The 22978-nt window shown below is 47.9% G+C and overlaps 1 protein-coding gene and 1 long non-coding RNA gene across 3 annotated transcripts in view; both read left to right on the forward strand.

Annotated features, from left to right (window-relative positions):
* LOC135304164 (uncharacterized) overlaps positions 1–7503 on the forward strand; it is a 28854-nt gene extending 21351 nt beyond the window's left edge. Inside the window, exons 2-6 of one of the 2 annotated variants that reach the window (XR_010365611.1) lie at positions 143–351; positions 1072–1122; positions 3482–3596; positions 4258–4316; positions 7436–7503. This is a non-coding gene — a long non-coding RNA (uncharacterized LOC135304164). The remainder of the gene's footprint in view (positions 1–142; positions 352–1071; positions 1123–3481; positions 3597–4257; positions 4317–7435) is intronic. The other variant, XR_010365610.1, reaches the window with a different exon arrangement.
* Positions 7504–9900: 2397 nt separating this feature from the next.
* The window catches only part of CACHD1 (cache domain containing 1), an 89526-nt gene continuing 76448 nt past the window's right edge, over positions 9901–22978 (forward strand). The window contains exon 1 of the mRNA XM_064429135.1: positions 9901–10294. Within this exon, the coding sequence (XP_064285205.1) occupies positions 10088–10294 (207 nt within the window). The 5' untranslated portion in view covers positions 9901–10087. The remainder of the gene's footprint in view (positions 10295–22978) is intronic.

A 22978-nucleotide genomic window follows, 5' to 3' on the forward strand; every position in this document is an offset into this window, starting at 1 on the left:
AGCTGTATTTTAAAACTTGTTTCTAGCTCAGTTTTGTGTCAGGCTTTGGGAATCCTTTACAAATCCATTTCTCACGTCTTTCCTTTAAACTCCAATAAAATACTTGGGGCTTCTCTTTCCTCTCCCTCTCCTCCCTCACTAGCTGCAGTGCTTAAACAGCACCCAAATAACCAGGAATAATTTTGGGGCAGCGTGGCCATCTGCCATCAAGGCCAGCAGGGACATTTGCTGATTTTCCAGAGAAATTCCTCCTTTAGGAGCAGGGAAGTGGCTGCATCCCCTGAGTTCACCCCACACAGGCATGCTTGGACTTCATTTAACCAGCCTCTAAATGAGCTGCTTAATTAGCAGGTAGGCCAAGCAATTTAGAATTCACAATTATAGTTTGAATACAGATGTAAAAACCACTTTCTCCTATGGCTGGGTTTGTTGTTTTTTTTTTCCCCAGTTCAGGGATATTTATTTATTTGCTCAGTCAAACAAATATGAAGGCTAAAGTGAGCATGTTATTATCTCCTATTTTCCATCAAACTGGAAAATCTCTCTTATTTACCTTACAACATAACAAAAATCAGATTCAGGTGCACTCCTACCTTTCCACTGGCAGATCTTGCTGTTACTGGCAGTTAAATTCATCATTTTCCTTAAAAGTGGCCCTGATTCCATCGAGTTTGCAGTCCTGCCCACGGGATGGTTTAGAGGGCTAAAATCTGCAGGAATAATTCCAGCTGGGGAAAGTAGGTGTCCCACATAGTCACAGAGAGAGATGATGTTATAGGGGATCGTTTTTAAAGGGTTTAAATGAAAGGGATACAAAAAATGCAGCAAAAGCTGGCACAAAAAGGAGCTTTGTGGTCCTAAAAATAATGACAGAAAAAGGAGAAATATATTGATTTTTTATAAATTTGGGAACTTTTTTGTAGCCTGTCACTGGTTCACTCTGACAGCATCCCCCAGAATAAGGCAAATCCTATATTCACACTCAGATCTTGCAAGATAAAGATATTCAAAAGTCTCCTTTTTGGGTTAATATGCATTTTCATTACTTTTTACTTTTCTTTACTTCTGCAGGTCCTAATGAGTGGTGTAATTCCAAACCATGGAGCTGGATGTATTGAAAAGGTAACTACCTGCAGATTGTGTCATTCAGGCATTTATTTAGGTGCACATTAAGTATTCCTAAAAAGGCCATAAAAGAAAATTCCCCTTATTGGCTGCCTAATTTCAGAGGCCATAACCAGCTCAAGGTGTTCCCCAGCTCTGCTGTGGATCCTGTTGCAGCTAAAGGAATTCCAGATGTGCTGGGGCAGAGGAGGATGGGGAGGGTGTTACGCCAGAGCAGGGTGTTCATGAGGCAGGAAAAAACCTGGGATTTTGGCCCTTTTTTGAGCCAAAATAATATATAATATAATCTAATCCCTTGTAAGAAAATAATATGTAGTAATAGAATCCATTTTTGGGGTTATATTTGAAGCGATGTTGGATGGGAAAGGCAGAGAAGGGAAGCAGAGCTCGGTGTCCAGGTCTGGAATTTGGCTGCTGGGGGATGCAAAGGTGGTGGGAGCTCCACCCTGCCCTGATCCCTTGTGCAGGCTGCCCTGGAGCAGAAAGTGGAGAAAGTTCCAGAATAAAGCAGGGATTGATTCACAGGATCTCCTCCATGGATCCACCTCGGGCAGCAGCAGAGCCCAGCCAGGGCTGCCCCCAGGATGAACCCAAATGGCCCCAAAATGCACGAGCGCTGCCGGGGTCTCTCCCTGGGCTCAGCTCTGCTCCATGTGCACATTGCAGTTCAGTGGCCAACCCCACTGCAGCCCCTGCAGTCCCACCCTGCTTGTTTTTCTCTCTGCAGCCCACGGGCTTTGTGCTCCTGGGCTGGGATTGGGATCATCTGTCCTTGGTGCCCAGCTGGAGCAGGAATTGTTTTGTGTCCCTGCTCTGTGCAGAGCTCCCCATCCCCTCGTGTGAAGCCCAGCCCCACACACTAAAGCAGCTCAGAGTCTGGAAATAGAAAACCCAAACCTGAGGCATCAGCACAGCTTCAGGAAGGACTTCCCAGGACAGCAGAGCTGGGCCCAGTGAGACCCAGGTGGTGCTGAAGGGCCCGGAATGTTCCTCACCACCTCCTCCACGCCTGGCTCATCCCTCAGCCCGCCAGGCTGGTGGAACCTGTCAGACCACACGCTCTCCCTGCTGGCTGACAGCTCTTCCCAAGCTTTGTTTGTGTGCTGGAGCTGGGAGATTTGAATTCCAAGTGCGTGGGGATGGCTCCCAGGGAACGCTGCCTCCTCCCCTGCCTAATTAGAGAGCGTGCTCTGGGAGACAAAGATCTGCCAGCCTCCTTCCCCAGTGCTCCACAGGCCATATCAGGAGCCTAGCAGGAGTTATCCCTGTCCCCAGGAGCCGGGCTCGGGGTGGCAGGGATATTTATAGCAGCAATATCGTGACTCAAGTGTCTGCTCAGCAAACGCAGGGACATTCAGCTGAGGGACCTCAAGGAATTCCCGTGCCAGGACAGCTGGGATAGATCCAGTTTCCCAGGAGCCAGCAGGGATGGTGGCTCTCACGTCCTCCCTGTCACCACAGATGCCTCCATCCGCCCCATCTCGTGGTGACAGTGACACTCCTGGTGCCCTCGTGCCCTTAGAAGGTTCTCAGTGCTCTGTGCTCCACCAGGAGCTGCTCCCCCAGCCAAGGAAGGGATAATTGCACCTCATCCCAAGCCCTGAGCCCAGGACAGCGTGGAAGGCACACCATGCTTTCCCAAATCTGAAAAATGAAGCCATTCCAATTTCCAGCGTGAAGCAAAAGGGAAAAAAAAATAAAAATGATGCCACGAATTCCACGGCATCAACACGAAGATAAAAGCAGAGATGCAGCAGGAAGATAAAGAGATTAGAGTATCAGAATTATGACAAATCTTGCCCCTAGCAGTGCCTGTTCCCAAGGCTGCCTGCCATTTCCCAATGATAAGATCCAGGTTTGCAGGCTGGGTAGTGTTTCTTTTTCCCCTATTTGTGCTGGAAAGCTCCGAGCTATTTTTCACTTGAGGCTCTGAGATATTTGTGCTGAAAGGTTCAGCCATTTCTCCAAGTGAGGCTACAGACAACAAAAAAACAAAGCTGTTTTGCTGAGGCTGAGATTGGTTAAGTTTTGCCACGCTGGCCAAGAATGTGTCCTTTGAAACACCTGTGAAAATCCAAATTTAGCCAAATTATGAGTCTCTGGAAAACTATTGCTCATATATCATCAAAGTTCATGTGTGGTTCCTGAGCATCTGCAGCTGAGTCCAGTGCAGGGTACAAAATGACACCGAAATTGAAAACAACTTTTTTAAAATAAAAAAGAGAAGGCATTTAATGCTATTTTTAGAAACATTTCCCAAATTATCCTAAAATTAAAGAAGTGCAAGTAACCAGTGGTTTGATTTGAGCAATAATCTCACTGACAGCACCTTGCTAATCTTGTTTGCTCTTTCCAGTACCTGCTTTTAGGTCTGTACTTTTTATAAGTACCCATTAATAGCTAAAATATGTCTCTGAATTGGAAAAAAATGTGGAACAATGAAGAGATCAAGAAATGGGAATTGGAAATTTGTATCCTTTGCTTCACAGCATGGGTCTGTCCTTTCACCCACAACCACAAAAAATGCTTAATAATCCACGTGGTGTTGATTCAGAACAGAACCAGGGGGATTCAAGGAGTTCCTTCAGCTTGTTTTGAGTGGAGTTTGCTTCTCCTTCACAATTTTTTGGGGTCACTCCTTGTGAACCTTGTCCATCTCTAATGGAATTCCCACTAAACTGGGGGCTGTGCTGCTAAAAGGGGCGATCCCAGGTGTTTTATGGACAAAGGAGATGTGCTGAGCTAAGGAAAGCTCCCCAGCCTGGAGCTGGGATGAGATGGAATCTCAGTTTGGGGAAGAGGCCTTTCCTGCAGCCTGGGAAAGCTCAGGGTGGTGCAGCAAGAGCAGGATGAACACTCTGATGGGTGCCAGGTGAAATGTTCCCAGCCAAACAGGCTCCCTCCCAGGTAATTATGGGATTGTAGAGAGGTCATGGCTTAGAAATTGCCAGGACTGCTGGACAAGAGGTTAAAAAATGCCATCTGGTCATAATGATCCCAAACTGCTGGGCTGCAGCTTTCCTGCACTGGAGAAATGCTGTCTGTTATGTGATTCTATCACTGTGCCACTCTGCGATTCCTTCTCCTGTATCCTGGATTTTTGCTTTAACACCATGGTTAAACCACACACAGTTACTTTTTCTTCCTGGAGAAAGAGATGTTCTTGTGCCCAGACCCCAAATAATTGACAGGTAAGAAAATCCCTGTAAATTCCTTACTGGAATACCAGAAAGCTCCAAAGTTTCTGCCTTTGTCTTCCACTTTCTCTCTCTGGGATCTGCAGGAGCAGCAAACCACGACCCCAGGTCCTTCCATCAACTTCCAGCAGCCACCCCAAGCCCTTCATCTGCCTCCCTCTTCCTCGTGGCCTCTGCCTCTCCCCGTCTTTAACTCTTGTTTAAACATTTCAGCCCTGCAACGCTGGGGTTTGAAGACTCTGAGTTTGTTTTCTCCCTTCCATCATCCCTGGGACATTTAGGATAAAATTCAATGTAAAATCAGAGCCCACAGCAGGGATTCTGTGCTGCAGCCCTGCTGCTCACATCAGGTTTTCCCAGTCCTGAGCTGTGCAGCTGGGCACAATGCTCACTTTGAAATCCCACACCACACACGTGATGGCTTTCATTAAATATATTAAATATATTATCTGGTGATGATGGTGCTGTGGAAAGAATGCTCTCACAGGCAAACTTGCTGCAGAGGGAGGGGACCAAGGCGTTTTTTCCATTTTCATTGCTGGTTGTAATCTGCAGGGCAATGACTGATTAAGTGGGCAGATGTTGCTCTAGGAGATAAAACTTGGAGTTGATGCCTTGAGCAGGCTGCCCTGGAGCAGAAACTGGAGAAAGTTCCAGAATAAAGCAGGGATTGATTCCAAGGATCTCCTCCATGGATCCACCTCGGGCAGCAGCAGAGCCCAGCCAGGGCTGCCCCCAGGATGAACCCAAATGGCCCCAAAATGCACGAGCGCTGCCGGGGTCTCTCCCTGGGCTCAGCTCTGCTCCATGTGCACATTGCAGTTCAGTGGCCAACCCCACTGCAGCCCCTGCAGTCCCACCCTGCTTGTTTTTCTCTCTGCAGCCCACGGGCTTTGTGCTCCTGGGCTGGGATTGGGATCATTTGTCCTTGGTGCCCAGCTGGAGCAGGAATTGTTTTGTGTCCCTGCTCTGTGCAGAGCTCCCCATCCCCTCATGTGAAGCCCAGCCCCACACACTAAAGCAGCTCAGAGTCTGGAAACAGAAAACCCAAACCTGAGGCATCAGAGTTTCAAGTCTTACAGACTCTAGCACGTGATTCTTGTGCAAATGGGTGCTTGTAAGAGTGCAGACCTAAAAACAGTTACACAGGCGCCTTCCCAGTTAATGAAATAAGTTCAAGGAACTGTTATTTCTATGTGTAACATGGTTTGTCATCTGCACAGATGAAAACAAGGTTTAGAGGAGCAGTTTCCAGATGCATGAATCAAATGCTACTTGAAAAATTCCACCCTAAATCCAAGAATTCCACCCTAAATCCACAAATTAGAGTTGCTAGCCTTGGCTTAATCCAGTGTGCAACTTGTAACTCTCAGGAGTGAGCAAAGATCAAACTTACTGGGGAAGCAGGAACTGCAGCCAAAACTAACACAAAACTGTGACTTCCAGAGGAAATATTTAGAGGCATAATGAGAGGGATGGGAAACTAAACATGAAAATCGACATGGGGAAACGGAGCCCTCAGACTTGGCCTGTGTGCTGATGGCCACAATCAAATTAAGGCAAATTGAAAAGGGGTCAGATCAGAAAATGAAATAAAGCACATGAACTGGGAAACGATGCAGGGCAAGAATTGCAGCAAAGCGAGAAGTAGTGGTCCATGCAAACTTTCATTTTCTCTATTTTTATCCTGGATTTATACCAAAGGAGTAAATTTAGCCTTTGCTTGGAGGTCAGAGAGCCACAAAGAGTTGCTCAGTCCCTTTCTTGGTGAGGGCTGGGATTGCTCCATCCCTGGGAGGGTTTCTGGATGTGCAGTTTGCACGTGACCAGTTAGGGACAGGCTGGGGACTGGGAGGAGGATTGGGCAGGAGCTGTGAGGCTTCTAAACTATCTTATTATTCCAAATTATTTCATTATTCCAAACTATCTTATAACTAGCTAATAACCTCCTGGAGTGTATATTGTGTTGCTCGCAGGCCTGAAGGTCAGTATCATAAAAGAAGTGTCCATTTTAAGGGGATTTTCCAATGGTCTGACCACATTTTTTCAATATGTGGGGCTTCCAATTTGCTGTGAGAGTACAGGGATCTGCCAGGGAATGAAGGAAGAACAGCAACCTCGGGAGAGAAGAGACCTCTGCCTCCACGTGGATCTGTATTTACAGTTAAATTTCAGAGTAGAAATGAAATATTTATCCGCAGAGCGACCGGCGAGGACACACCAGCAGTATCCTGATCCCTGCAGAGGGGCTACACCATGAATAAGACACGTTGAGTCATTCCCTACAGGAATAGTGTTTTTCTGCAGGGCCATTGCGTGCTCCAGCTATTCCAGAGCCATCCCACTTGTTCTGTTTCCCGACTGACCCGCTTGGCATCTGCCTGTGCTGCTGTCAGAGCGAGTTCACTCCCACCACGGGGCTGGGATTTATATCTGACACGTGTTCCTCCTCTTCCCAACACTCCAGCACTGACACTCCAGCTCCCTTGCCATGTTCTCTAAAAGAAAGAGGGATGTTTTTCAAGCCTGGCCTCAATTTTGCAGTCTGAGTTTTTGATGCTTTTAGCAGAGCAGAGCCTTCAGCTCTTTGTCCTTTGGGTGCTTTCCCTCTCCAGCCCACAGCAGCACACACTGCAATTTTGGGATGCCACAAGCCAAGCTAGGGGGATCCTCCTCTTCTCCAGGGTTTATTCCAAAGCAAAATAACAGGATAGGAGGAAACAGCTTCACGTTGCACCAGGGGAGGCTAGATTAGGCAGCAGGAGAAATTCCTTCATGGATAAGGCTTGGCCGGGGCAGTGGTGGAGTCACCATGCCTGGAAGCGTCCAAAAAATGTGTGGATGTGGCGCTGGAGGATGGTGAACATGGAGCTGGGCTTGATGAACTTAGAGGTTTTTCCAACCTTAACAATTCCATGATTCTATAATAGGAGGAGAGAGATTTAATCCACAGCCCTGAAAGACGAGGTTTGAGGAGGTGACAAACACGAGAATGTCTGAATTGGCAGCTTTAACTCACATCCAAAGACCACGGAATCTCAATTTTGGGGTTTTTTCTTTATCTCTTTCCCCCTTGGCACTTTGGAGAGAGATTTTTCCTCTCTTTCCCTCAGCATTTTGTCATGTGGCACTGAGTGAGCACGAGCCCAGCTGGTTTAGAAACACCCCAGTGGTGGATCCCTGGAATTCTGCGTCGGGGCTGGTTCCCACATCCTGGAACAACTCCCTGCTCTGTGGATTGCTGCTCCAGGGAGGCAGAGGAGGCAGGAAAGGAGCACATGGGAACTCCAGGAGGAGCCCAGCTCTGCCTCCAGGGCTCTGCAGTCAGTGAGTTTTGGTTGTGCAGGAAAATGTGGAACCTGTTCAGGCGGTTCCCTCGCCACCAGCAGCATCCTGGGGCTTTGGAAGCCCAAGGACAATTGCCTCATTCGTTTCCTGGGGTTAGTTTAGTACAAAAAACTCTATTTGTAGCCTTTACCCTGTGATGGGGTGCAGGAATGGGATGACTTGGAAATCCTTGGAGCTCCAAATGCAGCTGGCTACTGACTGAGCTCCGGCTGCGACCTTGATTTGATAATTAATTATGTAACAAAGTTCAGATATGAAGCTTTCAAACATGCAGCTATATTAGAAATAAAATAAAAATTTTTAAAATGTGGTTTAGCCAGGATATTGAAAAACCACTTGGCTAAACCTTTGTGTCCTACACTGGTGAATCTAATAAAATAAAGTAAAATATAATATGAAAATGACCACTGCTAAGAATGAACTTGGCTGAGTTTTGCCTCTCACTTGGACCCAGGGAAGATTTTGCAGCAGAAGTGCAGAAGCTTCAGCATGATGGAAAGAAAATATCCTTGACTTCCATGTAGCAAAGACTGCTTCAGCAATGGAAATACAAGGTAACAATTAGGGCACCTTTGAGGGGCATGCTTTGGGTTTGGATTGCTTTGGCTAAACCAGGATTCTCAGGAATCCTGACTAAAAATACACAAAATATAAATACATGTAAGTATAAATATAAATAATATTAGGCTCATAAATCACCTAAATGAACAAAAGGCAAGGATAAGCTGATGCAGCTTTTGCATAGGAAGAATTATATTTCATTTATTAAAATCAAATGAAAGAGAGTTTTGCTGATGTCCCTCAGAGATGCCAGCAGGTGCTGCTGGGAGAAGCAACTTTCAGCTCTCAGCTCCCATCCTTGACAACGTGGGATGAGGAATTCCTGTGGGCACCAGCACCTGGGAGAAGTCAAAAAAATCAACCATTAAAGCAGATCGAAACCACATTTCAAGGCAGTAGGATATGGTTATAGTAAATAATACGTTGTATGAATGCTTGGATGAATTGCTAACTCCTGGAATTTACTGCTACAGGACACAAGTGGCTCTGGTAGGACTCTTAGAAATGTACCTGTGCATGTGGGTTATTGAAGCCTTTGTGTCTCTGCAGGCCAGATTTATTTAAACATTATCTACACCTGCACAATTATTAAGTGTTAATTACTGAAGAGTAAATCTGGAGGGTGTGTGTTTTGTGTGGGCCTGGCGTTTGGCCTCTTGGGCTTGTTGATTGCTGGGCAGTACCTCCAGGTCCAAAATTTATTCCTTGTTCGAGTTTTTCTAACACAACCTGATGCTGCAGCTTGGTTCCTGACGGTGAGGAGTGGAGGTGGCACCTGGGGACATGGCTTAGTGGTGCTGGATTTGATGCTCTTGGATGTCTTTTCCCATTTACTTATTCTGTGATCCTAGATTTTGATATGCTGCTACAGGTCACTGGAGGCAGGGCTTGTCGTGTGCTTGTGCACATGGCATCAACACAGCTTTTTACAAGGGCACAGTGATAGGACAAGGGGGGAATGTCTTTTAATTGAAGGGGATTAGGTTTAGATTGGAAATCAGGAATAAATTCTTCACTGGGAGGGTGCCCAGAGCAGCTGTGGCTGCCCCTGGATCCCTGGCAGTGCCCAAGGCCAGGCTGGACACTGGGGCTGGGACAGTGAGAGGTGTCCCTGCCATGGCAGGGGTGGCACTGGGTGGGATTTAAAGACCTTCGACCCAAACCATTCAACGATTCTTTCATTCCCTGCCCCCAAGGAGATGTTCCTCCAGGTATCTCGGCTGTCGCCTTATCCGTGTCGCTCTCCCAGGGAGCGCAGCTGTGTGTTTGCCGCCGTTCCTCCCATTCATTTATTTGTTTATTGCCCGTGTCAGTTGCGCTACAAACATTCCCCCGAGGCTCGCTGCTCCACACGAGGCCGCGCCGGGCGGGGCCGTGCTCGGGGACGGATGGCTTGGTGCTCGGGGCTGCGAAAGCAGACGCTGAACACTGATAAAACAAAATAAATAAAATAAAAGGGGAGGGGGGGGAAAAAAAGTTTTAAGAGAGTTTAAAAATATTTTAAAGAATCAAAGCAGGCAGAGCGGCGGCTCGTCGGAAGGCGCTGCCGGCCGCTCGGAGCCGCCCCGGTCCGGGGGCACGGCGGCCTCCGGGGCGGGGCTGGCGCGGGGGGCCCGGCCCGGCCCCCGCCCGCAGCCCCAGACGCCTCCCCCTGCCCGCGGCGCCTCCGCTCGGCCCCGCCGCCGCTCCCGCTCCCGCTCCGCGCCGCAGTTTGCGTCTCTCCGTGTCTCTCCAGCGCCGGGGCCCGCCGAGCGCCGTGAGCGCGGAGCCGGGCGCGGGGCAGCGCCCGCCGCCGTCCCCTGCATGGCGGGCGGCCCGCGGCGCTGAGCGCGGCCCGCGGCCGGCGCTCCCCCAGCATGGCGCGGGGCGGCGGGCGGCTGCAGCCCCGCAACGCCGCTGCCCCTGCCCGGCGGGACCGGGGGCCGCTCGGCCTCCTGTGCCTGGCGCTGCTGTGCGCGCTGGGCGCCGCCGAGGCGGAGTTCTCCATCCTGGACGAGGCGCAAGTCCTGGCCAGCCAGATGAGGAAACTCGCCACCGAGGAGCTGAGGGTCGTCACCATGCAGGTACGGCCCGGCCCGGCCCGCGCCTCGCCTGGTTTTCCCTCCTTCCTTCCTTCCCTTCCCTCCTCCACACGTTCTTCCCGATTCCTGCCTTGCCCTTTCTCTCTCCATTCCTTTCTTTCTTTCTTCTATCGGTTCTTTTCTTCTTCGCAAACTTTCCCTCCCCCCCAGCGCGGGCTGGCCGGCTTCCCCCGGCCCTGTTCCCCTCAGCCCCGGCTCTCCCCGGTCCCTCAGCCTCGGCTCCCCTCAGCCCCGGCTTCCCCCGGTCCCTCAGCCCTGTTCCCCTCAGCCCCGGCTCTCCCCGCTCCCTCAGCCCTGTTCCCCTCAGCCCCGGCTCTCCCCGCTCCCTCAGCCCTGTTCCCCTCAGCCCCGGCTCTCCCCGCTCCCCTCAGCCCCGGCTCTCCCCGCTCCCCTCAGCCCCGGCTCTCCCCGGTCTCTCAGCCCCGCTCCCTCAGCCCCGGCTCTCCCCGGTCCCTCAGCCCCGGCTCTCCCCGGTCCCTCAGCCCCGGCTCTCCCCGCTCCCCTCAGCCCCGGCTCTCCGGCCCCGCTTCCCCGCCGTGCCTCCCTCCCGAAGGCGAGCGGGGCCGTAGCGGCGGGGCACGGTCAGTTTCTTGTTTTATTTGCGATTTACAGAATATGAGTAGCCCAAACCGCCTCCCGCGGTCGCGGAGGGGTGCGAGCCCGGGCTCGGGGCTGAGCCCGGGGCAGCTCCGGGCGGGGGGCTCGGGGAGGAGCCGGTCCCGGCCGAGCATCCCGCGGGCAGGAGCCGCGGGGCGATCGGGGGAGCGATGGTTCCCGGCCCGGAGTTTGTCCGGATGCTGCTTTCGGGGGAGGCTGTGCTCGGTGCCGGGGCTGTGTGTTGTTTGCGGGGTGCTCGGCCAGGGGCCGGGGGGCTTGCGGGGAGCGCGGGTACCTGCGGTACAGCCGGCGGCTGCCGACCCTCCCTGGAGGGGGGAAAAAGTGAAATCGGATCCCAGGCGCCTTTCAGGGGAAGGTATGGTCAGTAGCAAATGCAGTTTTAAAAGCCTCCCAAATTGAAAAGGAGACACTTTCATAGGATCAGCGGGGGTCTCTATCCAAATGGCCTTTTATCTTCTCTAAACTGGCTGCATTCTCTCACCTCTGGACCATCATTGTGCTGCGCGGCCTCCTAGGGCTCGTTTTGTCCGGGCAAACACTGAGCTGTCTCTTGTCCTTGATGCTGAGAAGACGCGGATTTAAATGACTTCACTTAACAAGGTACATTATTGATGTACTGAATTCAAGGAAGTCCCTTTTTATTTTTTCTTTCTGCCGTGCATACGCATGTGTATATTTCCCCTCAAAAGACATAAGCGTAATCCTTTGCTTTGGTGGAGTCTCTGTTAATGCAAATTAAGGCAATATAATTGCGTTGCTAAATCCGTTTCTGGCGTAAAAAAAAAATATAATACGATCATCTCAACGTGTGTTGTATTTGGAAAAGCAGCTCATAAAAATATACATTGTTGCAAGAATGAACCATAGGATGAGCCAGGTTTTCTTTCCAAGAATTGTACCGATGATCCGAGCTCGGGAACAGTCTGGATGCCAGTGCACGGAGATGCAAATAACGCTAAAATTCTGTTTACTATTAGTTGGATATTTAAGGCCCCGAAGTAATTTAATGTGGTGGAACTGGTAGTTAAACTGAAACCCTTTTCATGCGCAGCTCTATTTTTATATGCTTCATATTTTGACTGTCTCAACTCTCATCACGCTAATGCCCAGCCTGTCCTTTGCTCCCCCCTGGAACATTGTTACAGCTGTTTAAGATTAAAAACCGGTGGGAACAAACCTCCCCTGATTTTAGAAGCTTTTTTTGCTGACCTCCTACCGTAGAATAAAAAAATGTTATGACATGTGTCGCTGCGGCCCGTGCTTCTCACTCGGTTTTAGGGCTGAAATCTCCAAAGCCTGCTCAGGCAGGGCTGGGTGTAGCTGGCACAGAATTCCCCATTTTTTCTGCTCGTTCAGGGCTCTTGGGGAGTGGTGGTGAGCACCTGGTGCCACGGTGGGGATGCTTGGGATGATGCAAACAGGTTGTGTCTGCAGAAAAGACAAAAGAAAGGTGTGGGCTTTTGGAAGGAGAGTGAGAACACTTCTGTGCTTTAAGTGGGTACAAATCCAAGGGTGCTGTCCTGGTTTAGGGGGTGACAGGCCCCAAATCAGGACTGGAGAGAGGAAGCTGTGGTGGTGGGAGGAAGGGCTGATATCCAGTTCTATTTCGCTTCATAAAGCAGAGGGGAGGAAGTGGCAGGATTTAATGCTTCCCTGGCGTGCTCTCCCCACGCTCTGGCCCTTGCCAGCTGTGGCTCCCACATCTGCACATCCTGCTGAGAGGCAGGGGGTGGTGTCACCAGAGGGCTCTGCAGGAAGGGTCGGTCTGAGCCGGAGGTGGGGAGGAGGCATCCAATGAGTGCGGGAGCAGGTGGAAGTGCTTCGGTGGAGCCAAGGTGAGAGGTTGGTTGGGTGTGTTCTGAGTCTGGCAAAGGAGGAAAGTGTGGACAGAGCCTCCGTAAGTGCAGGAAGGCAGATGAGCTGGAGTCTCCAGAGCAGACACCAGAGGAGCAAGTGGAAGAGGTAAGAGGAGAAGGATGGGATTTGTGAGCCTTAAATGCCTGTGAGAAGGGGCAGGGAGTAATGAGCGTGGGATGTGAAATAAATCAGATTTCTGCGGGAGTGCTGGCGGTGCTGTGACCCAGCTCCTTCTCTGCACGGTGTCTCCTTCCTGTGGTGCCTTCTCCTTCAACCTGTGCTTCATGGCACTGCTCCTGCAGCAGTGAGGACTCAGTGTTTCTTGTAAAATCACATCATTTTGCATTGTTGAGAGGAGTGAGGTACAGCTGGAAGAGAGGCTGAAGCTCCAGGCAGACTGAGGGTGGGAGAGGCTCCTGGTGGCACACCAGCGTGACAATTGATTTTGGCACTCACACCACTGCCTTCTATTTCCAGAGACTTGCATGAGGGCAGTGTCTGACTGTTACCTTTGGGAGTGCTTTGTTTCCTTGTGCAAGTGCTCCGCTTTCATTTATGAATTTATTCCTTGAATGGTACTGCCTAGAGCAGCTGAGGATCATGTAGTGTAGGTGACAACTCGTGAGTTGCATCATTTGCTGGATGTGTTGAGCAGCAGCTTAAGAGTTTCTTATTTAAATTTCCAATTAGAATATGCATGTTTGCACTGTACCAGGGATTCCCTTAGTGAGAACACGTGCTGGGCTCTGCAGTGTGTGAGTTCCTGAGTGTCTGCCTCTGTTCTTTCTCCAGGCGTGGTTAAATATTGAAAGTTCATCAGTTGTCTGATTTCCTCTGTTGCTCTGATTAATTATTGTTCCCCCTCTGTTTGACAGTTCTGCCAAACCCCCAGCTAATGATGTTGCTGTATCTTAATATTCTGTGTCTTCTCTTCCACATCCTGGGGCGTGAGTGGTGTGTACATTCACATCTTTACAGGAATTTTTGCCCTGAGCAGCAGAGGTGATCTGTTTGTTTCTGCCCAGAGTGATTTCCCAAATCAAGCAGAAACAACCTCAGCACAACCTCTTCCCTCCCTCTCCCTCCTGCGGGACAGAGCGTGCTGGAGAGGGATTTTGGGCTGTGCTGTACCACGGTCACCTGTAACTGTTCCTTTGTTTTTCGGCAGCCAGAGCACGTTGGCAGCATCCCTGTCATTCCAGGGAACGCTCCTGGCAGCAGGCTGCATCCTTGGGAGGCAGTGTGCACTCCCAGCTCCGTGTTCTTGCCGTTCCTCAGCAAACTCCCAATATCCCATGGCATGGCTTGCAGCTCGGTCAATGACTGCTTGTGTGACAGTCCTGTAATATATTCTCCTGGGCAGAGCTGGCACTCAGCACTAATTAAAAGTTAAGAGCCTTCTTTTACTAAAATTATAGCTAAATTGGTGGTTGTGGCGTGACCTGGTCTGTGGGTGGAGTTTCACCACCGCTGTTACCTGGCTCATCTGACCCCAGCTTCTCTGGCCTGGCTGAAATTACAGGGGAGGTTGTTGGTTAAAACAACTGAAATTCTTTAGTTGGGAGGAAAAGAATAAATCAGAACTTTTGCGAGTGGTTGGTTTGGTTTTGGTGAGGTTTAATCCTCTAAATCTGCTCTGGGTGAGGTGAGGAATATTTTTTGATATTGTGGGTCAAGGTAACGTTTCCATCTCCAAAACAGGGATATAATACTTGCAGCCAGAGTTGAAAGGATAAGAAATGCTTTGAAGATGAAAAGCATTAAATGCCTCTATAACTCCCAAAATGCATGTTGATGTTTCCAGCCAGACAGTAACAAAAGTTGTAGGCCCAGAGGGCCTCGAATACTTGTGAAGGCAGCTCTGCCATCTTAATCCTTAGCTCCTGCTCTGAGAAGGGAGCACAGCCCTTTCTCATTGTCTGCTACTGATTTGGGGGCTGGAATTAAAAAAATGCATTTTGAATCTGAGGAAAAAACAGTTTGCTGGTCACTTTTTCCCTGTTTATTCTTGATATTAGTACTGTGCAAACAATAATATATTAATACATCAGGTGATGCAGTGATGTGTAAAATAACAGCTTCGTACAGGCTTCTCCTGGCTGATTGGCAAGCACATTATTTATTTATTTGTCTCCCTAATAGCTTGTCTGGCCATATGTTTTTCAAGAAGAACAGATTGTGCTCAGGCAAGCACAACACGGAGACATAGACATGTCCAAGGGTTTATATGGGCTGAAAAATCCACATTCTTTGAAGATTTTTGGGTAATGGCAGAGAGTTGGAGTCACCAGAACTGTCCATTTTTTCAATCCTTTTGAAAATGAGCACTGACAGAACACAGCATTATTTATTTTTTCTAATTGGGTTATGCTAATGGATTTACTACTTAGAAGAGATAAATCCCATTTTGAGCTGTCCTGCAGACCAGTTTAAATGGCAGAACAGTGGTCCTCCATCTCTGAAATCAGGGGTTTCACACATTTCTCTGCTTCTCTTGATGGCTCTGTATAAATAAATCTGTGCTGACTGTGAGGTACTTGCACAGCAAGTGCTGTAAAACCCCACGTCCTCCAGCTCTGAAACCTGCACCTTGTGCACCCTCAGCACAAAAAATTGCTTATTTATTTATCTTCCCTATTATTTTCATCTTTGAAGCTGAAATACAAAAAACCCCATAAGTAAGGAAGGCTGTTAAGTGTTCGACTGTACCTTTTTGGGTTATTTTAATATTATTTGGCAGTAGTGTGTGCTGTAGTAATAATTACAGAGCAGAAACCAGTGGAGCAAAACCTCATCTGTTTTCCATGATTATGCCTTAGCTTGAATCCAGCTACAGCAGCTTTATCCGAGGCTCTCTGACAGCCCAAATTTTTTATCCTTTTCCACACATATTCCTTTATTTTCCTACCATGAAACATTTCCAAAAGACAGCGAGAGGTCCTGCTGGAAGGGCAGACCAAATCTGAATTTTTAATTAAGCTTTGAGTCTCTTCAAAGGGCCGGGGCATCCTCAGTGCTGTGGCATCAGCCGAGGCTGACATTCCACTTCAAACAGCGGGAATGCGGCTGGCCCGGCCAGATAAAAGTTGGGATGGGGAGCAGCAAGGTGGGCTGGCAGATAATGAGCTGTGCCCGAGGATCCCGCGCTCCCCGCGCCAGCAGGAATTCAAATATCCTGGGAAGGGATTGGGGATCTCGGCTGCGCCAGGGCTGATAACACCAGGAAGGCACGCAGGGAAATGCACTTTTTTTTTTTATTGGAGTGCCTGAGAAGCTGCTCTGCTGTCATAGCCTGGCCAGGCACTGGGCAGAAAAAACCCTAATTTTTGTTGTAAAAAACATCGAGAAATTCTCTTCTTTCAGAGAGGCGAGATGTGTTTGAATTGGAAAAAAAATAGGAAGTTTTCTTGTGCGTGTGTTTCCCAGTTTTTCTTTTATATCTGTGTTTTAAAAGGGAGAATTGAGAATAAACAGATTTTTTTTGTTTGTCAATGTCTGGGGAGGAATTGGCCAAGAAATGCTGGGAGCCTTGTCAGTTCAGTGCCCTCGTGTATGGAACTGCCCAGCTCTAAGGAAGTACCCCAGGTTTTGTTTATTTCCATTGTTGGGGCACTCCACAGATGGAAGTGGGATTTGGGCTACCTGAGCCTGGGTCTCTGTGAACCTGGAAATGGCAACGCTTCCTGGATAAGGGCTGGATAATGGCCCAGGAATGATTTATTTTGATGCAGCTGAATAGGGAAATAGTAATTTTTTTTTTCTAATTTTTTTTTTCTGTAGATGAAGAATATAACTTAATAATTGCAATTTTAGAGACTTATCTGATGCATCAATCTTCGTTTTGTATGTCAGAAATTTTGCTGAGATTTTGATTAATAGATCTAATGCAGAATAAATTATAAAAATATAGAGAGTCTGCATTCCTCAATCATCATTTTCCTGTAGCTTGTTGTTGTTCAATACCATGCAGTTTTGATAAAATCTGAAAGAATATCCTTGTGTTCTCTTTTCCATGAAAAACAGTGTAAAAACACTACTGCTTATGCAATGTCTGTTGTGGAAATTTTCCTTTTCTGATATAAAACACAAGCCAAGTTATTGCTTGAGTCTTGTGCTCTGTGTGTTCTTACCCTGTGCAGAAATCTGGATGAAATTATGTGTCTGCTTTAGCAGTGAAAAGCTGAGCTGACTTTTGAAACAATCCTGGTGCCACAAATCAGGAACACTCATTTGCAATCCCAGGAAAAGTGTTAATGGAGTCACTTTATCAACTGCCTCCAGGGAGAGTCTCCCAGGAGATTTTGCAAAAGTATATTTGCACAATTACAATAATTAGTAAAAGCAAACTATTACATCTCCCTTTAGCAGCTTCCCAGCCAGGAGCAGCTGATAAAACCAGCTTTTCGTGGAGCTGTTGGCCTCTGAGCTCGCAGATTTGCACAACTTGGACTGTTTGCTTTGAAGCCCCTTCCACCTTTTGGATAAAAAACTGCAATTTTCCATTCAGCATGTCTGCAGGACTGTCTAGCCAGCGCTCCCTGTCCGGTTTTGACCTTCTTTTGCACATATCCCTGCGATGCTGGAGGAATTTCTGGCTCTACTTTGGCTTGTCACAGGTGGGAATGAGGCCAGGGGAAAAAAAAAAAAAACGTTCAAAATAGACACATCTGGAAGTTGCCATAAAAGTTCCTGGGAGCTGGAACGCCTTAAGCAGGATTTCTGGTGTGTTCACCCGGGTAGGGCTGTTTGTGTGCTGGTTTTGGGGGATTTCACACCAAAGTGGAGATGAGTTCAGCTGGGCAGAGGTGATGTGGTGGTACCACAGCAGAGGGCTGAGGTGCTCCATGACCCTGCTCAGACCCTGCTTCTCTCCCTTTCAGCAAAGGAAGAATTGGAAACATTTCCTTTCGGGCTGCATTTCGCCTCGGGACTCGGATCAGACAAAAGCTGGGAGGTGTTTGTGGTGGTGGGCTGGGGAGGGGGGACGGGCTCCCAGCAATAGCTGCACTGGGAGCCTCTTTGCCTGGAGCAGGCTCTGGGCCAGGGCTGGAAAGGACTTCCAGCCCTTGGGGAGGGCACAGGCAGAGCCAGGAGAGCTTTTATTTGTTGGAAAAGAGAGGAGCCCCAAACTGTGTGGGGCAGGAGTGTCACAGCAGCACTGGGCACTGGAAGGGTGGGGAGTTAGCACGAGGTCTGGGGTTTGTCCAAAGCAGAGCACTTTCCCCAGGAGCTGTGTGAGCACAGGGATCAGCTCTGTGGTGATTCCTTGTCCTTCCCTGCTCCTGACACGGATGAGAAACTGGGAGCTGGCCATGCAGTGCTGCAGCTGAGGAGAGCTGTGGGTGCCAGCAGAGCTGCTCCTGCCCAGGGACCATTCCTGGAGCTGTGCCAGGTGGGATTGCTCCAGCACGGGATGATGCCTCAGCTCCTGATGCTTCCCAAAGCCTGGGAACTGGGATTATGGTCTTGTACTGGAAGAGAAAAATGAGTGACGTGAGGCGTTTTGGGCTGCTGAGGGGTTGGATGTGCTGGAAGCCAGGAGGGCTTTTTGGGAATAGCCTACAATGGACTCCTTGGCGTGGCTATGGAACTGTGGGAGCAGAAGTAAATTTTCCAGACAGTAAGTTTTGCTTTCAGTGGCTGCCTGTCCATTGCAAGCCAGCCCAGGGGCAGCTGCTGGTGGGAGGTGGGTACAGGAGGAGGTCACATCCAGGAGATTTTTATTGCCTTGTTCGTGGTCAGTGAATTAACAGATTGTTTTTCCTCTTTTCTCCAGTGTTGAAATCACGTGGGATTTCTGACTTTTGATAAAGACTATTGGGAGAATAAGAAAGAACAGGATTTCCCATCATTGCAGGGAGCGTGAAGTGAGGAGGAAAAGCCACTTCCACTCTGTGGATTCTAAATTGCAATTCATATTTTGTTACTGGAAGAAAAAAGGCCTTTTTTTTTTTTTTCTCTAGTCTCTATTTCCAGTTGGCAACAATCTGGTCAAGCCCTCACGGACAGGTGTATTCCAGAGGGACCAAAGCAGCATTTTGGAGACGGGGTTTTTGTGTGGCATGGAAGGACAGAAGGATAAAAACAGACATGCTTTTAATTTGAGGTTAATGCACTTAGCAGTTTTAACAATGAAAGGATATTTCATTTAAATAAGCTACAGCTGCAGGTAGTTCGACTTCCTTGGGCACATTGTTTGCCCAAGGAATTGTCTGGAATATGAATTTCAGAATTCTCTTTGATTCCTTTTGCCGGTGGCTGTCCAGGACTGCCAGGTGTGCTGTGGGATTTATTCCCTTGGTCTGTTTTGGTGGAGTTCAGCTGCACACAGCATTTTACAGGGAAACTGCACTTTCTGGAGCAGGCAGGAATGAGCACTGAGGATGCTTGTTTGTCACAGTAGGCAGCTGTGGTCAGGCAGCTGGCTTTCAACTGCAAATTTCTGCCTTTGATCTGGGTGATTAAAATTAGAATATCTTATTTCTGGGTACACAGTCTCTTGTGTCTTCCTTGAAGGAGGTTTTGATTTAAAAAATGGAAGAAAGATAATATTCACATGCACTGCAGGAGGAGGGTGGAAATGTGAAGTTCTGAGAGTTTTTTAGCTTCAGATGAGCTTCACCAAGGTGGAGGTGCAAACCCAGACCTGGTGGCACTAAGTAGGCAAGCTTCTCATTAGTGCAGTTGGGGAAAACAAGAAATCTTCTCTTTAATTTCTTATTTTTGACTGAAATGGAGCTATAATTATAAATGATCCTATTCTGGCTCTTCCTTTTGAATTCTGCTGCTATTTTACAGTCCCTAGATCATTTCAGTAGCTGCTTTGATGGATGATCTTGATGGTCTTGAAGTTGTTAAATTCAGTTCACTGATGATGCAGCTGCTCTTGGCAGAGAGGAACCTCTGTTGTGCTGAGCTCACCACTGGGAACACAGAATTTTATTCCAAAAGTTGTGTTTGGTTTCTGAAATTTTAAATACTGACATTCTGGTGATGGTGTGTTTCCATTAAAACTACTGGCTGCAAAGCCAAAATTAAAGCAACCCCAACATAGCCATGATAGGAGATAACTTGTTTAATAGAAATAGAAATGACCAGTTGTTTATTTTTATTTGGTGTGAAATTCAATCTCATGAATTTTTAAACATCGATTCACTGTGATGTCACGTAAATAGAATTTTGCCTCCCCCTTCATTATTTATGTATTTATTCAGCAAGTGGTTGGCTGAAAGTCTAGAAATACATTTTTTTAAAAAGTATATTCTGGTAATTGCAACCTCAGACTTTGAAATGCTGCTTTTTCCTACCTTTCCAAGAATAGAACCTCAGCCTCCAAAAATAAATGAAAGCCAGCATCCATCACCACGGTGTTCAGGGCTGGGAATGGTGGATTTCTCCAGGAGGAGCAAAGGTGCAGCAGCTGTTTTGGGAAGGGAAGGCGTGGGGTGGGGATGAAATGAATGCAGAGCTGCTCTGGGGAGGCTCGTTGGAAACCCAGACCTGCTTGGTGTGTGTGTCATGTGGTGCCTTCACAGAGCCTGCAAAGTCAGGATGGAGAGGAGGAAAAACAAGCAGGGAAAGGATAATAGTGATTCAGGTATTTAGTGAAGGAAGGCGTTCATTTGGGATTCTTTGGAATGTTCTTGAGGTACAGTGCAGGTGCACACTGTGTAGGTCAGGCTCATTCCAGGCTCTTCCCTGTTTTTATTGATCACATCTTCCTGCAGCTCTGCTACAAAATCTGTCCCTTCTTGTCCAGGGCTTGGATCCCAGACTGTGGCTCCGTGGGAAGCACAGGGGCTTCCTGTGCAGCTCCTGCATCAAGCTCCAGTGCAGGGCCAGGAGCAGCAGGGCTGGGCTTGTGCTGCCTTCCCGTGTCTCTCCACATTTCCTGGCCTTACTTTCCTTGTTTCCTGCCATTTCTGCCATTCCCCGTTTGCCATTCCCTGTCTCCTGGCTTCCCAGTGCCACGGGGGTGCTGGAGGCCACTTCCCTGCTCATGGCACTTGGTTCACTCTGCACAGCTGGGGTGGCCTGGTGGCAGCTCTGGTGTGGCAGGGACCTCACCAACAGTATTATTTTAATATACATTATTATTTTTATATACATCATTATCTTTATATACATTATTATTTTAATATACATCATTATTTTTATATGCATTATCATTTTTATATACATTATTATTTTAATATACATTATCATGTATATAAATTATATATATATAATTTCAATATATTATTATTTTATATGCAGTATTATTTTATATAAATTATTACATTTATTCTACATTAGATATACATTTTTATATATATTCTTCTTATTATTCCAATAGGGAATAAATAACAGGATGCCACCAAATTCCCTGGAATTCTGTGCTTGATGGAAGGTATCCGTGAGGGGCTTTTGATGTGAGCATTGAGTGATAGGAGAAAGAGGAATGGCTTGAAACCGAAAGAGAGCAGGTTTAGCTGGGATATTTGGAGGAAATTGTTCCTTGTGAGGCCCTGGCACAGGTGCCAAGAGCAGCTGTGGCTGCCCTGGATCCCTGCAGTGCCCAGGCCAGGCTGGAGCACCTGGGACAGTGGAGGTGTCCCTGCCATGGCAGGGTGGCTCTGGGTGGGATTTAAGGCCCTTCCAAGCCCAAGCAGTTTGGGATTCTCTGTTCCTGCAGGGGTGTGGCTGGATGGAGCACACACCTGGTGTTGGTGTGCATGACAAACCCCAGCAGTTCCACCACCCTTGTCCCATGAGGAGCTGGACTGGAGTTTAGCTGCTGCTGCTGGGAGAGGACGTTTCATTCTAATCCTGAAAATAGATTCACAGCCTGTTTGGGATCCTTTTTGGGATCCTTGCTCAGAAACGAAGTTAGAACCGGTGTCAGCATCAGGCCCTAAGTCTAAAAATACATTTAAAATTCAGAAACCTTGCTGTAGCAAGGCTGTGGTTTGCACAGGCTGGAATGCAAAGCTGCCTCACAGCCACACCCATGCTGGGGAGGATCCTCGACTTCTGCCTTTGCTTTGATGATGTAGAAAGAAAAGATTTTTTTTTTTTAGATGACTTTTTTAGAAACGTTTCTTTCCTTTTGGTGGACAGAAGATGACATCCTCTCTCACAGAGCTGGCAGGAGTCTGTTCCTACCTTAGTTATTCAAAATCTCAGGAGATGCTGCTCACCAGTTCATCCTGATCCATAGTGTAACAGCAAGATCTGATCTATTATTTAATAAATATTATTATTTTATTTAATTTATTTATTATTTTATTTTATTTTATGATTTTATTTATTATTATTTAATAAATATTATTTATTTATTTATTTATTAACTTTCTGTTTCCAGCTTGCCAGAGCAGCGATTCCAGTGTCCTCAGAGCATCATGTTTGGTGCAGGAACACTGTCAGGGCTTGAATCCTCTTTTCCATGTTTTCCTGAGCAGTGTGAGGTGCCTGAGTGTTGCCAAACAAAGAAATGGAAGCCTTAAAAAATACAAAAATACATACAAAACCCACGTTCAGCTGGGTTACCAGGCCCTGAGTGTTACTCAGTAGCTGTGCAGCATTCCCAGCTCCTCATTTCAAATCCCAGTTTTCCAGTGTCAGACTTAAAAATCTTATTGTGCAGTTGAGTTAGTGACTGAGCCTTCACTTTATAATCACTTTATAAAGCGCATGCACATTAGCAGGACGTGTTTCATGGCCACAGGGCCCAGATGAAAGGGCTCTTTGTGGCAGGAGCCTTTTGTGCCTCCCTGGACCCCTCAGCAATTCCTGCCGAGCTTCCCAAGTCTGCCTGACACTGCGGGGCCGAGGAGAAGCCCTTGTGGCTTTCAGCTTGAGTGGAGAATAATGGGGAGCAGGATGGCAGTGGGGGAGGGCTCTGGGCTCTGCAGCCCCCCTGGCCCAGCTGGGCTTTGCATTCCCAGTGACCTTCCCGGGAATCACACCCGGGTGGTGGCAGTGGCAGCATGCCCACACCTGGGGACACTGGGACAGCTTTTCCCAGTCCCTTCATTTCTCAGGTTTGTCTGTAAGGGCCACGTACCACAACAGCATTTGATTTATTGAATATCTTGTTATTTGTTATTTTTGTCAGCTGAGATTTGATGTTGTCTTTCATCTTCTGTTTAATCTCTCAGCTACATTTTGTTTCCTGTCTGTGGCTCGTAAAAAAACTTTTTCTAACCTTAC

The sequence above is a fragment of the Passer domesticus genome, chromosome 7, assembly GCF_036417665.1.
Source record: "Passer domesticus isolate bPasDom1 chromosome 7, bPasDom1.hap1, whole genome shotgun sequence".
In the NCBI taxonomy this organism is placed as follows: Eukaryota; Metazoa; Chordata; class Aves; order Passeriformes; family Passeridae; genus Passer; species Passer domesticus.